The 13,898-nt window shown below is 42.6% G+C and overlaps 1 protein-coding gene across 6 annotated transcripts in view; it reads right to left on the bottom strand.

Annotated features, from left to right (window-relative positions):
* Positions 1-9,094: 9,094 nt before the first annotated feature.
* Positions 9,095-13,898, bottom strand: part of FAXC (failed axon connections homolog, metaxin like GST domain containing) — a 73,137-nt gene continuing 68,333 nt past the window's right edge. For 3 of the 6 annotated variants that reach the window (XM_077764758.1, XM_077764757.1, XM_077764759.1), the window contains one exon: positions 9,095-11,066. In XM_077764758.1, coding sequence (XP_077620884.1) covers positions 10,777-11,066 — 290 coding nt within the window. In that variant the 3' untranslated portion in view covers positions 9,095-10,776. The remainder of the gene's footprint in view (positions 11,067-13,898) is intronic. The other 3 variants (XM_077764760.1, XM_077764761.1, XM_077764762.1) reach the window with 1 other exon arrangement.

The following is a 13,898-nucleotide window of genomic DNA, read 5'->3' as shown; positions in this document are numbered from 1 at the left end:
TCCCCCCTCCCCCTGCTCCGCCCCCCCCCCTTCCTTCTGGCTTCTCTGGGAACCACTGAGGTTGCCCAGCTGCTCAGCTACAGCCTCCTCTCTCACGTGTCCCTGCATCCAGGCTGTCACCAAACAAACCTTCTTTAAATATTCTCTCCCCGTAGTAGTCCCCTGCTCAGTAAACCTCCTCACCCTCAGAGGGATGACTCCCACACAGTGTGGCCCAGGCTTCCTCCCCACTTACCACCCACCTTATGCTTGTGCCAGCGGTGAATCTGGACTTATTTGACATCCCTGTGCAGCCCTAAAATTTCCACCATTTGCCTCTAAATGCCCCAGCTAGTTGGAGGGAGGTCTGTGAGGGTGGAGAAGGAAACAGCAGGGTTTCCACACAATTAAACGCGTGGATACAGTAGGGCTGGGGAAGGGGTCTGGGGCCACCTACAGCCCTTCCATCAACTCTCCTCCTCCCTTCCGAGGCTGCCTGTGACGCTGTTTTAATCAGGGTTTACCTGGATACAGGCTGAGCATGAGTCCTTAGTGTGCCTGCCAAGGCCAAACACACTTACACCCAGGGGTAGATGAACCCTCAATTCTAACAGGCCCTCGATGGGAGAGGACCCCCTAAGCCCTCACAGTAGTTCCCCGCCATGAAAACAGACCAGGTACCTCTTGGACACACAGGGCAGCAACGCTGTGAGGGAGGATGCTGCTTCTCTTGCCTTCGTTTTTTCTGTTTTTTCTCGTTTCTTCAAAGTTTTCTTTGCCCCAGAGCATAAGCGACTTTAACCTTGTAGGTTTCAAAAGAAAAGTCTGTTGCTAATGGGAACGAGCCCAGATGGGAAGTGTTTAATGGGTGCTGACAGTGGCATCCTGTGCAAACAAAACAGGCGGCCCCTGAGAGAGCCAGGACACCAACTGCTCTGCCTCTCCTCTAAAAAGAAAGGAGGACAAAAATATGAAAAATCAAGTCATGGAATATTCAGGACAGCTGGCAGCAAGATACTGCTCTTAACACTTCTGAGAACACAGCACGTTGGAAAGGCAAACAACCCCCTTCCTTCTGAAGCCTCTGAAAGCAAGGAGAGCAAGATGCCCTACGGGGACAGACACCAGGCTTGGGTCCAAAACCCCCATACAACTTCTAGAAGGGTCTGGAGCTAATTTAAGTTGAGGTAGATAGAAATTTGTCCCAAAGCATTTTTAATTATGGGTCTATGTTAATAAGGGCCTACGTTAATAAGCAGGGCTGAATGGTTGCGATTTATTAGTCAAGAGAGAAAGGGGGTCTGAAAACCAAACTGTGACCTCTAGAATGTGGGGTTCGGGGATTGTCGCATTTTCTGCTTAATAGATCTTCCCATGGTTTGGGAAGTTTGGGATTTTGGCTGTTACCTTATCGCAGTTTGCTCTAAACGCTGAGAATAATAGTTGGTCAAATTTCTAGATAGGATTTCAAACACCCTAAATGTCTCCATCATTCCTGACACGCCCTTAGGTCCGGCTGTCTTTCACGGCTCATCGCCAGGCACATATGGACGGGACACTAGGTCATAAGATTTGTATTTTTAAAACCTCACTGCAAATCAATGACTTGAGCCTGTCTTAGCCTCTCTACCCTAACTGACCTCCCAAGCCTCTTCCCTCTTCTACAAAATGGACATCACAATTACTTCATTGAAGAGGGGCAAAAACTAATTCAGATGCTATTAATAGAAGGGGAAGTTGCCCTATCCTCAGGCCTTGTACCCACAGCGAAGGTCTTAGCATCTGATCCCCTCCCCCCTTTCTTCTCTTTACTAGTGCGTGTCACTCCCCAAAAGCTCGGAGGGGCACACCGGGCAAGAATGAAAAGGCAGGAGGTGTAAGACAGCATATTCAAAGACCTGTTTTTCTACATAAAAAAACATTCTGTTGAATTTCTATCTGAAAGTTCTATGCCTAAAAAATTCATTACCTCTGTTTTAATTATACAAGAACCTTACAGGGAAAATATCTTCCCGATCCTCTAAGAGACCACCACTTAACAGTATGTTTGAATCAAAGATTCCAGATTTTCCTCATGAGTGTAAAGTTAAGACATTCAAATCTGCAAAGAGAGAAGCAAATTGGAATAAAGACATTCACAGCAAGCTATTTCATAACCATTAGTTATCATTTACACATCAAATACATACAGCATGAAGACCAAATGTACAGAATTTCCACATTTATATACAGTAGTCAACATAGTGCACAATTCAAATCTATCTTACAGTCAAGTGTACAAGTTTAAATATGGCTTTATAAACTACTAACAATAACTGTGCTAAAGGAACTCAGAGGTCCAGAAAGAAACATTGGAATGCCACCTTGACACTGAGGCCCTTGTTCAGCAAGATGCTATTCCTTGTGTTTGCAAAACAGATGGTGCAGGTAAGTGCTTCCAGCCAGAGTCCATCCATCAGCCCCCAAGCAGCTGAAATGTGGGTTTGAATTATATCAACATTGGTCCTTCTTGTCTTGGATATTTGAAAATAAATCTGTGCGTCTTCCACGCATTTGGAGACAGAGGGTTATCAACAAATAGAAGAGAGATTTATAATCAGCGAGATGAATGGTTACCAGGAATTATCAAAACATGCTTTTCAGATTGGTACTGAGATTCTGAAGCAATACATCCTGTATTTGCATTATTTGCTTTTCCCCCTCCTAGCTTTTCTTATTTTGCTTAAGTCCATATACTGTGAAATCTTTCAGAAATTTTCAAAACATTCTAGATCAAGTGGTCCCAAAACCAGAATTAAAATAGCTCTTGTAAAGGGGACATCTATTTATTCACCATTCTCTTCCCCAACCCAAAAATGCCCATTTTAAGTAAAAAGACATACATACATACATACATTCGCTGACCTAAAATCATGCGCCCATGCCTATTTTACATCCACTTTGCCACAAATGTTACATACACATTCTTTAATCAATTACAGCATTTGAGGTGCTGCCTGTAAGTACTCCTTGCCCCATTCCCTAAACTCTACTGAGTCCAGAACAATAGCCTTTGAAAATTTCTATGTTCGCTTGGTTTTTAACGTACACATCAGTGCTGCAGTATGAGCAGTGTGTATGTGTGTGTGTGTGTGTGTGTGTGTTGATAAATGAGTATGCTAAAGAGCATGCTCAGAAAGTTTTACTGAGGAGGTGAATGAGCACAAAGGTTTGGAGACCACTACCTAAATATGGATGATTTGGGGTGTCTCCATTTAAGGGGTGTCTATAAAACAAATGTAATGCACATTACTTTGTATATTTTATATTCGTGAGATGGAAACCATGTGCCGCGAACCCTTTTGAGAGACTAGAAGGAATTTCCCGAATCAAAGGAACTGGGGGGGGGGGGCATCACGCTCAGCTGCTCCCCCATTTCCCAGGCTTGGCTTTAGACGGGCACATCCCTGGTGCCTGAGCACATAAATTAAGACAAAGATCGACATTATTTCAGTGCTTCCTACACCGGTCCTTCGTATATCCACAAACAATCCTTCCCTACAAATTGCATTTGTTTTTGGTTTATAAACCTGGATTTTGTATTATATTACTGACACCACCCTATAGACAAGTTGCGATGTGCCTGACACATCTCTAACACAGCCATATCACGTGCTGCCTGAAAGATGCCACATTTGTCACCCTTCTCTCCTCCCACTCAGGAAATCCTAGTAGCGCCAAATGAAGGATTCAGACCCTTCTTCCCAGCCATCACCACTGTTCAAGTTGTCAGACACGCTGCATGATGCAGATTCCTGGGGAAAACACATGTTTACGATAAGCATGATCCCATGAGATTGATCACTTGAGGTAATCATTTTGACAGGAGTAACACAAACATGTCGCCCCTACCGAAGCAGAGGTCCCTTGAAAATTTGAGCACTGTTTTTAATCTTATTGCTGCAAAAGAATTCAATTTAAAGTAGAAATACAATCATCTGGACATGGTTTGTGTTTGAATAAGCTGAAAGAGATCACTTGTGGAGAGACAGAAGCAAATATGAGAGAACACTTTAGATTCTAAACAACTGGTAAAGGGAAAAGTCCATAGATTGTTGTCCGGTTTTGTGTTTTAAGAGGAGGGAGATGGTAAATATCCAAAGCAGGTCTCTCTCCTAGCCTTCCACCGAACAACTGTACTCCCTCTGCTACCTGTTTAGCCACAGCTGACTAACATGGCAATTCAGCAGCTGAACCCTATTGTTTTTAAAGCCACAGGCAATTTTTTAAAATACTAAAGAAAGAAAAAGGTTTAAATATTGCTGATAAATGAAAGTTATTCTATTCCAGAACCATAAAGTGTAAAAAAAAAAAAAAAAAAAACGCTTGCCATGGGGAGAGAGGGAGGTGAATGGTCAGATGTAGTAATACTACTTTTTATGAAGTTAACCAATATCATAAATATATATTGCTCTACAATTAGTAGATTGTTTCAAAATATTTAAAGTTGTAATTAGGGACACTAAGAATTTTTTAAACTTCAAGGCCATCACATTCATTGATGACATTATTGAATTGTGTACAGAACACCAAAGTACTCTACCAATCTTTTACTCTAGATAACTGGTTTCTTCCACTAAAATGATCAGGACCACATTCCTAAGCTATTTTATTATTGCATTGGGACCCTTTATTTACCTACAAGTTTTACAAATTGGGGCAATAATCTTCTTGAAATTTGAGCACCACTGTGTCATAATCTAGCCAACAACAGAAGTTTCAGAGAGCCTTGCTGTGGGAACAGGGTCCCTGCCTTGGCAGGAGCCAGCATGGTTAAGGAGGTCTCAAAAGAGCTGAGTCACTTTCTTTTAAGCAATTTTTCAGTTTCCTCTGTAACCATCTCTAAGAAGCAACACCAATAAGTTACCCATTCCAGTTATCTTATCCTAAACATTAAGGAACTTTAAGTATCGTTTAAAAATTTTTTTTAATGTTTATTTATTTTTGAGAGACAGTGAGCAGGGGAGGGACAGAGAGAGACAGGGAAACACAGAATCTGAAGTAGGCTCCAAGCTCTGAGTTGTCAGCACAGACCTGGATGCAAGGCTTGAACACGGGAACAGCGAGATCATGACCTGAACTGAAGCTGGATGCTTAACCGACTAAGCCACCCAGGTGCCCTTGGAACTTTAAATATCTTTAAGATATCCTTGAAAGTCAGGGACTGAAAACTCAAGTTTCTGTAAGGAATTCAAATAAAGAAAATATTCATCATCTGTTAGCATTTACTCCTGACGCTAGCAAGAGGACTCTAGGCAAGAGCAACCCCCTGCCCCACCCAACAGGGGGATCCTATCAAACTTTGCCCAGTTTTACCCAGACCACTGGAAGCAACTGAAAAAAGATCAAGCATTCCACAATCACACATTAATTGATGGCTGGACCTATTAAAGATGGGTTGCCAGAGTTCAGCCTTCAGACTTGGAAGTATTTGTCATCGAATGTATTTTCACTGGTTCTTGTTCAACTTAAACAGCACTACACCTGAAGGAAAACAAAGGATCTGGGATCACAGTCAGGAGCAATAAAAAATTTCACCCTATTAAAGAAGAAGAAGGAGGAGGAGGAGGAGGAGGAGGAGGAGAAGACGACGACGACGACGACGACGACGACAACAAAGAACCTGAGTAGTTACCTATCAACAAAGNAGGAGGAGGAGGAGGAGGAGGAGGAGGAGGAGGAGACGACGACGACGACAACAACAAAGAAGAACCTGAGTAGTTACCTATCAACAAAGGCACCATCCTTGAAAATACACTCAACAGTTGTCCTATGAATGAATGAATGAGTGAATGATGAATACAGGAAAACTTGATTGTGCCGATCTTTTTCCTAAAAGGAAAAATCCAGCCTCTTCTATCCTACCTTAATAACCCCAGGCCAGTCATCCTACCCACAGTGGAGGACTTGAGGGCTGAAATGAAGCTCACCTGGCCCTGAATTGATTTTGATAAGCCAACTTTTTGGATGGTTAACAGATAACCAACAACAATAAAACCTCGTCAGTTTCAAAATGCCAAACATGTCAAAACAAAGATATTTTTTTCAATTAATGTAAGACAGCTCTTCTTCCTTCCTTCCCTGCCACCCAACACACACCCAACTAGATAATAACAGAGATTGCTTTTGCATGCACATTCCATACCAATTTTTTCCCCTCTGCATATGTCCAAGGCAAGAAAGAATGAACACTAACGACAGGAGCTTTTAAAGACTCTTTAGAAGAAGGCTTCTCCAACTGGGGTCCATGAGCCCCCTAAGGAATCCATGGATGATTTCAGGCCTCTAAATCTGAACTTCCATGTAAAATTCTGTAAATTTGCCTATCTGTATTTTTTGGGTAATAAGGTATAGGGCTTTCTTTAGACTATCAGTGGCGTCCCTGGCACAAAAAAACTTAAAAGCACTACTTTCTAGTACTGTTTGGCCTGCTTTCTGGGCATACTTTTCCCATGCAGCCAGCAGGGAAGACAATGATGAATGATGTGTTCCTAGAGGAAGGGGAGATGATGAGCTGGGAAGTCTTCTTGTAGAACTGATGAAGGTGGGCCTTGGGTGGTGGCCATGAGTTGGGACACTGGACAGGAAGTGCAGGCATTTCAGGAGAGAGGCTGGCATAAGCAGAGGCAGGGTGGGGACATGAGGCATGTTCAGGCAATGGCAAGGAGACTAACCTGGAAGCACTGGATGGCTCACATGGAGAAGCCTTGGGAGACGCCCCAGGAAAGAGATGAAGGAAGAGCTGAGAATACCAGGCCCCAGAGAGTGACCCCCATCCTGAGGCAATATGGGCACCCCATCAGGGCCAGAGCTTTTTTAAAAAAATCAATGGTGATGGGTGGAATGGATCAGGGAAGTGACCAAGCATTTAAAAGAGGCTATTGCATTAGTCTAGTAAAAACGGATGCCCTAAAATCAGGGCGCCATGTCTGTTCTGTTCACCACTCTATATCTCTTGTGGATCTCAGGGCCAGGAACAGGGTAGGTGCTCGGTAAATATGCAAGGAGAGAGCACACGGCATAGATTCTTTAAAAGATAAAAAGAAAACAAGGAATAAGGAGTCTTGGTGACTTGGTATCATTCAGGGTCTAGCAGTGCTTTGCACAGAGTAAATACCAAAGAAAGATTTCTTGAATTGGTCTGTACTCGGCTGAATAGACATGGAGGGCAAGAGTGGAATATTCCAAGCACTCCCTGAGAGAGGCTGGGGATGTGCTGGTTCCATGCGCATGGAGTGATTTCTCAGGGAACGTGGGTTTTAAAATGAAACCAAGTCAAAGTGATGTAATGGCAAGAACCATCTAAGGCAAGGTGAAAGACTTCAGTTCAGGTCCTGCCTACAAATGAATATGCATGTGATATGGAGCCAATGAAAACCTCAGACGCTCCTTTGTAAGGGGCTTTCTACAACTAATCCATAACCCAGCTATATATTGTTATAATCTATGTTTTCTCTTCAATAACCTGGGCAAGATCCATGAAGCTAAAATTCCCAGCTCTTCCTTTCCTTGAACTCTATTTCCAGAAAACGTATCCTAATACCTAATGCCACAGTATACACAGGCCAGGCTCACTGGAGAGCCAGACTGCAGCTCTGACTCAAGTCCGAGTTGTTCTCTCTGTGGTCAGTCACCTGGGTAGCTCATGGCCTCAACAACAGCATCACTGTTCACAATTCATTATGTCACGACAACAAAATGGTAAACGCTGACAATATAGCTTATCTCTGCATAGCTGACATATGCAGATTAAATCACACTGCTGCTCCTTAATCCTGATGAGTGTAGGCAAGGGGCAAAGGGAAGGGGACAGAGGGGCAGAATTACTTTTACAATAGCTCATTATTTTTATAGTGAGAGGCAAACAAAACAAAACAAACAAACAAACAGACAAAAAAACCGGTAGCCAGTGGGGCTTCTGTCCAACCAAAAACATCTGTTAATATTAAAGACCACACCTCCTTAAGTTACTTTGCAGGAAAAAAGAAACACACCTTGAATAAGTAAGCCAGATGACCAAAATGTCCCCTAATTTCTTATTTTTTCTTATAAGTAGCACCATATGGTGCTTATAAGCACCATGAACTTATAAGTTCACCATATTGGAGAACACTTCAAATCTGGGGAACTTAAGAACAAACCAAATGAAACTAAAGCCCTCCCAGTAAAGACTACCTAGGTCATCCACACCACAGTGATTTTGTCTTGGTCATTTTGTTTCCATAACCCACATTGGGAAGGTAAAACCTAGGTATATTCCAGGGTTCCAAATCAAGTTACACCTTCAAAATGTTGAGTACCCAGTCATGAGCTGGCAGGCTAGTACCCAAGACTCCAAGTGGTAATGTCCATGCAAGCCTCTGTAAGAGGTACCTGGAAAGAAGGACTTATTTTACAACTTCACGATGAACACTGGCTCTCTATGTACTTGCCCTGCAAGCAATGCACAGTAAAACGATAGGTGACTCTGCTCAGCCATAACTTAAGTCATTCTTGACATGAAGATACAACACCCTTTGTGCTATACAGTAAGAATAAATTGCAGGCGAAATTGCAAACACAACTCTTTCCAGATATAGGTGGCGACAGGGCAACTCGGTCTTTGTGCGGCCGGGTCCACAGCCTAGCTGGTTATTACATTCACACCTTCAAGCCAGAAGTTTCCCTAGTCACACAGAACTACCACCAGCTGACCTTGGAACACATTTGTTAGAGACAGAAAAGGTGACGAGTCCTCCCCAAGTGACGCTGGAGATACAACGTGCTCCTCCATTCATATCTTCTCCACCACATTTTCATGAGGCACCAAACAGTCCTCTCAAAGATGAATGCTTTTAGTAAGAAACTAACAACTGAGTTTGCAGTGCAATGAGGATCTCTAACTGAGGGCAGCTCAGCGTCTGTTCCCAGTTACATAGGTCTTACGCTGTGGCTCCAAAGGTAAACAGCCTCAGCAATTCTCCCCCTTTACCTCTTTGTGAATCCGCAGCATTTTAGGATTGTTTTTGCAAAAGCCATATTCAAAGAGAGTCTTTTTCAAGCAAGGTACATGAACTTCTCAACAGAAGTTGCTGTCTTTAAAAAAAAAAAAAAAAAAATGCCTCTTTGGTCCCACCATGAATAACCCTTACCCAGTGAGTCCGTCGTGAGCAGAAGCAGAGCTGCTCTGTTTGCAGTTGTAAATCATAACACCGACTCTCCTAGCCCAAATCCATGGCCGTCACCCCAGCATCTTCACCCCATATTTCACCAGGAAAGGTTCTAAGTCAACAAAAAGGATGTCTTCGGAGATAGAGCGCGTTAGTAAATACAGTAACCACAAGGGTCCATGTGCTCTGCAGGAAAGGAAAGGGAGCACAGGGCGGCCACGGGAGAGCCTTAAGAAACACGAAGATCTGTCCCCAGCATCGCCTTCCTCTCCTGGGGCAATGGCTGAGAACGCCAGAAAAGTTGCATCAGTAAAACTGCATAGAGTCTACACTGCACAGAGTGCTTTGATACCTGTAAGTGATCCTCTTCATACTTCATCTCTTCAATACATCTTCCACGATTGGTTTTCAAAAAGACATTACAAGGTGGCAAGCATCTGCTTAGAAAAATCAGTCCTATCCTTTCCCCCCTTCACTTCTGTGAAACCCATCGTATTCCTGAGCTTTATTCCCTTCAGATAAATCAAACACAGGCAACCTAATACTCGGGAGTCTACATTCCAGTGGGCGCTCGGGCAACGAAAGAAAGACGTCTGCAAATACACAGCATTGAAGACTGTGTGGCTGTTGATGATCTGTGAAAGGAGTTTCAGGGCTCTTTCAATAAAGGATCCCAATTCAAGGAAGATCACAGAGAAGAATGGTAACCGAATCCTAACTGCGCCTTTGAGTGCGTTTCGTCTGCTCGGCTTTTGCGAGTGACTTGTGGCTGCTGTTGGCTGGATGTGGAACTCCTTTGCCCTCAAATCTTCAAACGTAGGAAGCACAGTAAAGAATAAAATGTTGTGTTTATGTCACACCTCTCCCAAGAGGGTTAAAGCGCCGAATGCTACCACATGAATCCTCACAACACCCCTGTGAGGTAGGTAGGTGGAGAGTACTGTTATCCCCACCTGACAGGTGGGGGAAATGAGGCACACAAGAATTAAGGGACTCGCCCGAAATCACACAGCTAGTCACTGGCAGGACTGAGAATAAATCTTATACTGATTAGCACCTAGCACAGTGCTTCGCACATAGTAGGTGTTCACTGAATATCTATGGATTTTATTTGAATCTCAACATATTTAATTTATCTCAACATACAATATACACACATGAAATACAAGCAGCCGCCATAGAACATCTGTCTCCTGAATGTTTCTCCAGATGATTTCTCTCATTACTTTGAACACAGGTGGATGAAGGATGTTCGGGAATCCGTCTCACGACTCAGCCCTCGGGTTGAAGAGGATCTACAGACACGACCTGTAGACAACCTGCTCTATCATACAATGTTAGTTTTCTAATGAAAACAAAAATGGATTTCAGGAACCATGCTGACTTTTTTTTTTTTTTTTTTTTGCCTGTTTGTTTCAAATGGACCCATCTGAATGGTTCTGTGTTTCATTCGTACAAAAAGAAATAAGGCTGCTATCGTCCAGTTAGCTCGTGAGAAGCGTGCCAAGCACGAAGATCTCCTCCCAGCTCTGGTGGATTTCTACCTGGGAAATTGGACCAAGCCCAGGGATTGGCAGCTCCGGCAGAAGAGGGTCAGCGAGGCTGGACGTCACTTGCACTGTTCGTGGTCTGTGTAGTCATCCATGTCCACGTCAGAATCGAAGAGCGAGTGTCCAGTGAAATCCGTGTCTGGGGTTCTGGAAAAACTGTTCTCTGCTCCCTCGTCTTCAAAGGTCTCTGTCCTTGAGTAAAAGCTGAAATCCAGCAGGGGCGTGTGGGTTTTGCTGCCTTCGCTGCTCTCCTCAGACTCATAGATGGTGTTGTCATCATCGTGGTGCCACTCGGGCCAGAATTTCCTCCTTATCCTCTCACAGTACATGGCAAGGTTGATGAGCTCACCTGCAGGGCGGGAAGGAGAGCCAGGGTTAATTTTCAAAGGCCGCAGTCTACCAGCCGCTTGGCCTTCTGCGGGGTTGGGAAGAATGTGGTGGGGCAGACATTAACAGTGTTCTTCCACAGATGGACTATCAAATGTTTAATTTTTCATGCACATAAGAAGAACGGTGAGTGGGAAAAGTTACATTCGCAATCGGCTGAGATTTAGGAAGGGGTCTTAGGGTGATCGGAGGGAGGTGTCATTTATCCAAAATGGCAGCTAAACTACCATCATTTGGCGTTGTCAAGCATTTTATTATTTTATGTTTGCTCAACAAGAGAACTGGTACTTCAATAGGCTCATATTTAAGTTAACTTATAGCCCATGTAAATCCACCGTTAGTGGGTTCAGTCAGCCAGAAGTAATCACTCATTCCACAAATATTGGTGGTGTTGTTAAGGGCTGGGTACTATGCCACACAGTTGAACAACAGTTATGTTAAGATGAAAATTTCACCCTAAATAATCCTCAATGAAATAGATACCTCAGAATTGTCTAAGGATGAGTGTGCCCCAAGGCACATTTAATAAAACAGATTTTTTTAAATAAAATTGAACAGCTACATTCATAATTAGATCCTCACTCAGTTGCTGGGCTACTTCTTTTTCACGTGAATTAAAGGAACACTTCTGTTACATTGCTAAAATTGTCCAGCCATTTGTCTGAAACATGACACTGAGTTGACTTTCATTTCCTAATTCCAAATGAAAAATGAAAAGGGTGAGTTTTTGCCTTTAATCCACCAGATGGCACTATTGCTTACAAATACAAGATCAGTCACTTCCAGGACTTCATTGCCCTAAGAATATTCTTTGGATGTTTGTTTGTTTGTTTTAAGTTATATAAACATCTACTTATTATAGAGGTAACCCATGCTTTATTGAAGAATATTAGAAAATATAGAAACTCAAAAAAATGAAAGAATTACCAATAGTCACATTCCCCATAATAACATTTTCTTTTATATTCTTGGATATATATTTACACATATTTACATTTGCTATTTAGCATTTACTATATATTGTTCGCTATGCTACTTTTTCCCACTTAACAACATATAATGAAATACTGTCAATTTCACACTATCACCCTGATAACTGCACAGCAGTTCATTATTCAGATGTACCATAGTTTCATTTTGTTTTCACCACACCCATTTAGGTTGTTTCTACATTAACAGTTCTACTGATCATAGCCTTTAACTACTCTATTTTATTTTCTATCAAAGAAGATAATACATTTTCATTTTGGAAGATCAGAAGTCTGTATATAGAAATGGTATAAATAAAGAAGAAAATGAAAGGCACCTATAATCTCGTCGACCCAAGGTAATCACAGTTAACATTTTGGTGTAATTCCTTTTAGTATATTTTCTATCTATTCATTATCATTATTAATACTTCCTATTACTTTGTATAATGCTCTTATATACATTTCCCCATGAAAATTTTTCAAAACCTGACTGCTGTTCTGCTTAAATAAGCGCATCTCCTACAAAATATAATGAAGTGATTCCCCTACTTCATAGATCCTATTAACCATTGAACTCGTATGGTTCCAGGCTGCCAATTTGCATTGTCTCAGATCACAACAGTTCAACTCATACTAGACATGAGTCCCTTCTGATGGCCCCCTCCTCAAAGATTTTACATACACCTGCACAAGCCAGCAGCCAATGGGCTAACATCACTGCTCCTTAAAAAAGATGCATGGCAAACCTTCACTTAGATTCTCCCTCAGGAAAGTAGTCAGGAAACACCTCAGCAGGTGCTGCTGCCAGCACAGGTAACTGAGAATCAGATAAAGATGTGGAGGTAGCACCAAGGTCTGGTGGGGGCTGGTAATCAAAGATGGATTACGGTCACTTCACAGCAGGGGGGGACAGCCGCGTTTGCCTCAGTCAAGTCCATTCCCTACAAGCTGTTTAGGGAGCAGCTAGAAAGTCAGAATCTATTCACAATATCCACAGGATCTACACTATACATGATTCTATCCACTTCTTTCATGGCTGGTTTTTCTACCACCTGTTTCTTTGCTTTTCTTCCAGGAGTGCTGCCCTGCCTTTGTACTCCTTTGTACTATGTGACATTACAACCACTTCAGTGTGCAATAATAAAAATTAATAATAATAATAGCAAACATGCATATAGTCCTTACTGTGTACCAGGCACCGTTTGAAGTGCTTTTATTCATCTGTTGAATTAGTCCTTGCAACAATCCTATGAGGCAGGAACTATCATTATCCCCATACGTCATGAGAACACTGAAGCAACAGAGAGGTTAATTAACTTGCCTAAGGTCACAGGGTAAGAAAAGTGGCAGAGCCAAGAATTAAACACCAGCAGTCCAGACTCCATGCCCTTCACCACGAACCTACTCTCCCTCTCCCTCCTGATGATCTCACAGTCTGACTTGAGAATTCATAGATGCACACTCCCTGTCACAGAATATTTTTCTCAAATTCTTTCTGGGGTATTAAGAATTACGAGGCCACAGGTGCTGCCCCTCAAAGATAATGAGTTGTCAAGAAGTGATCCTTCTATCGTGCAGTCCACAAAGGGTTTGCTTTGCTGAGCAAACACTAGGAGCTCACACACCCCTCCTCATTTCCTGTCACTGACAAAGAGTGGAAGGAAAAATGAAATTTTATGTTTGAGTTCTACCCCTGTCTGGCTTTGCCAATCCCTTCCGTGCCTAGATTCTCTATCAGCTGACTCAGCGTGGCCCGGCCAAAGAATAGAAAACAGTTGGCAGTAGAAACAGACTGTGTGTGTGTGTGTGTGTGTGTGTGTGTG

The sequence above is a fragment of the Crocuta crocuta genome, unplaced genomic scaffold (genome assembly GCF_008692635.1).
Source record: "Crocuta crocuta isolate KB4526 unplaced genomic scaffold, BGI_CrCroc_1.0 scaffold194, whole genome shotgun sequence".
NCBI classification, from domain to species: domain Eukaryota; kingdom Metazoa; phylum Chordata; class Mammalia; order Carnivora; family Hyaenidae; genus Crocuta; species Crocuta crocuta.
The sequence above is the reverse complement of the archived record's forward strand: the minus strand, read 5'-3'. Positions and strand labels throughout refer to the sequence as shown.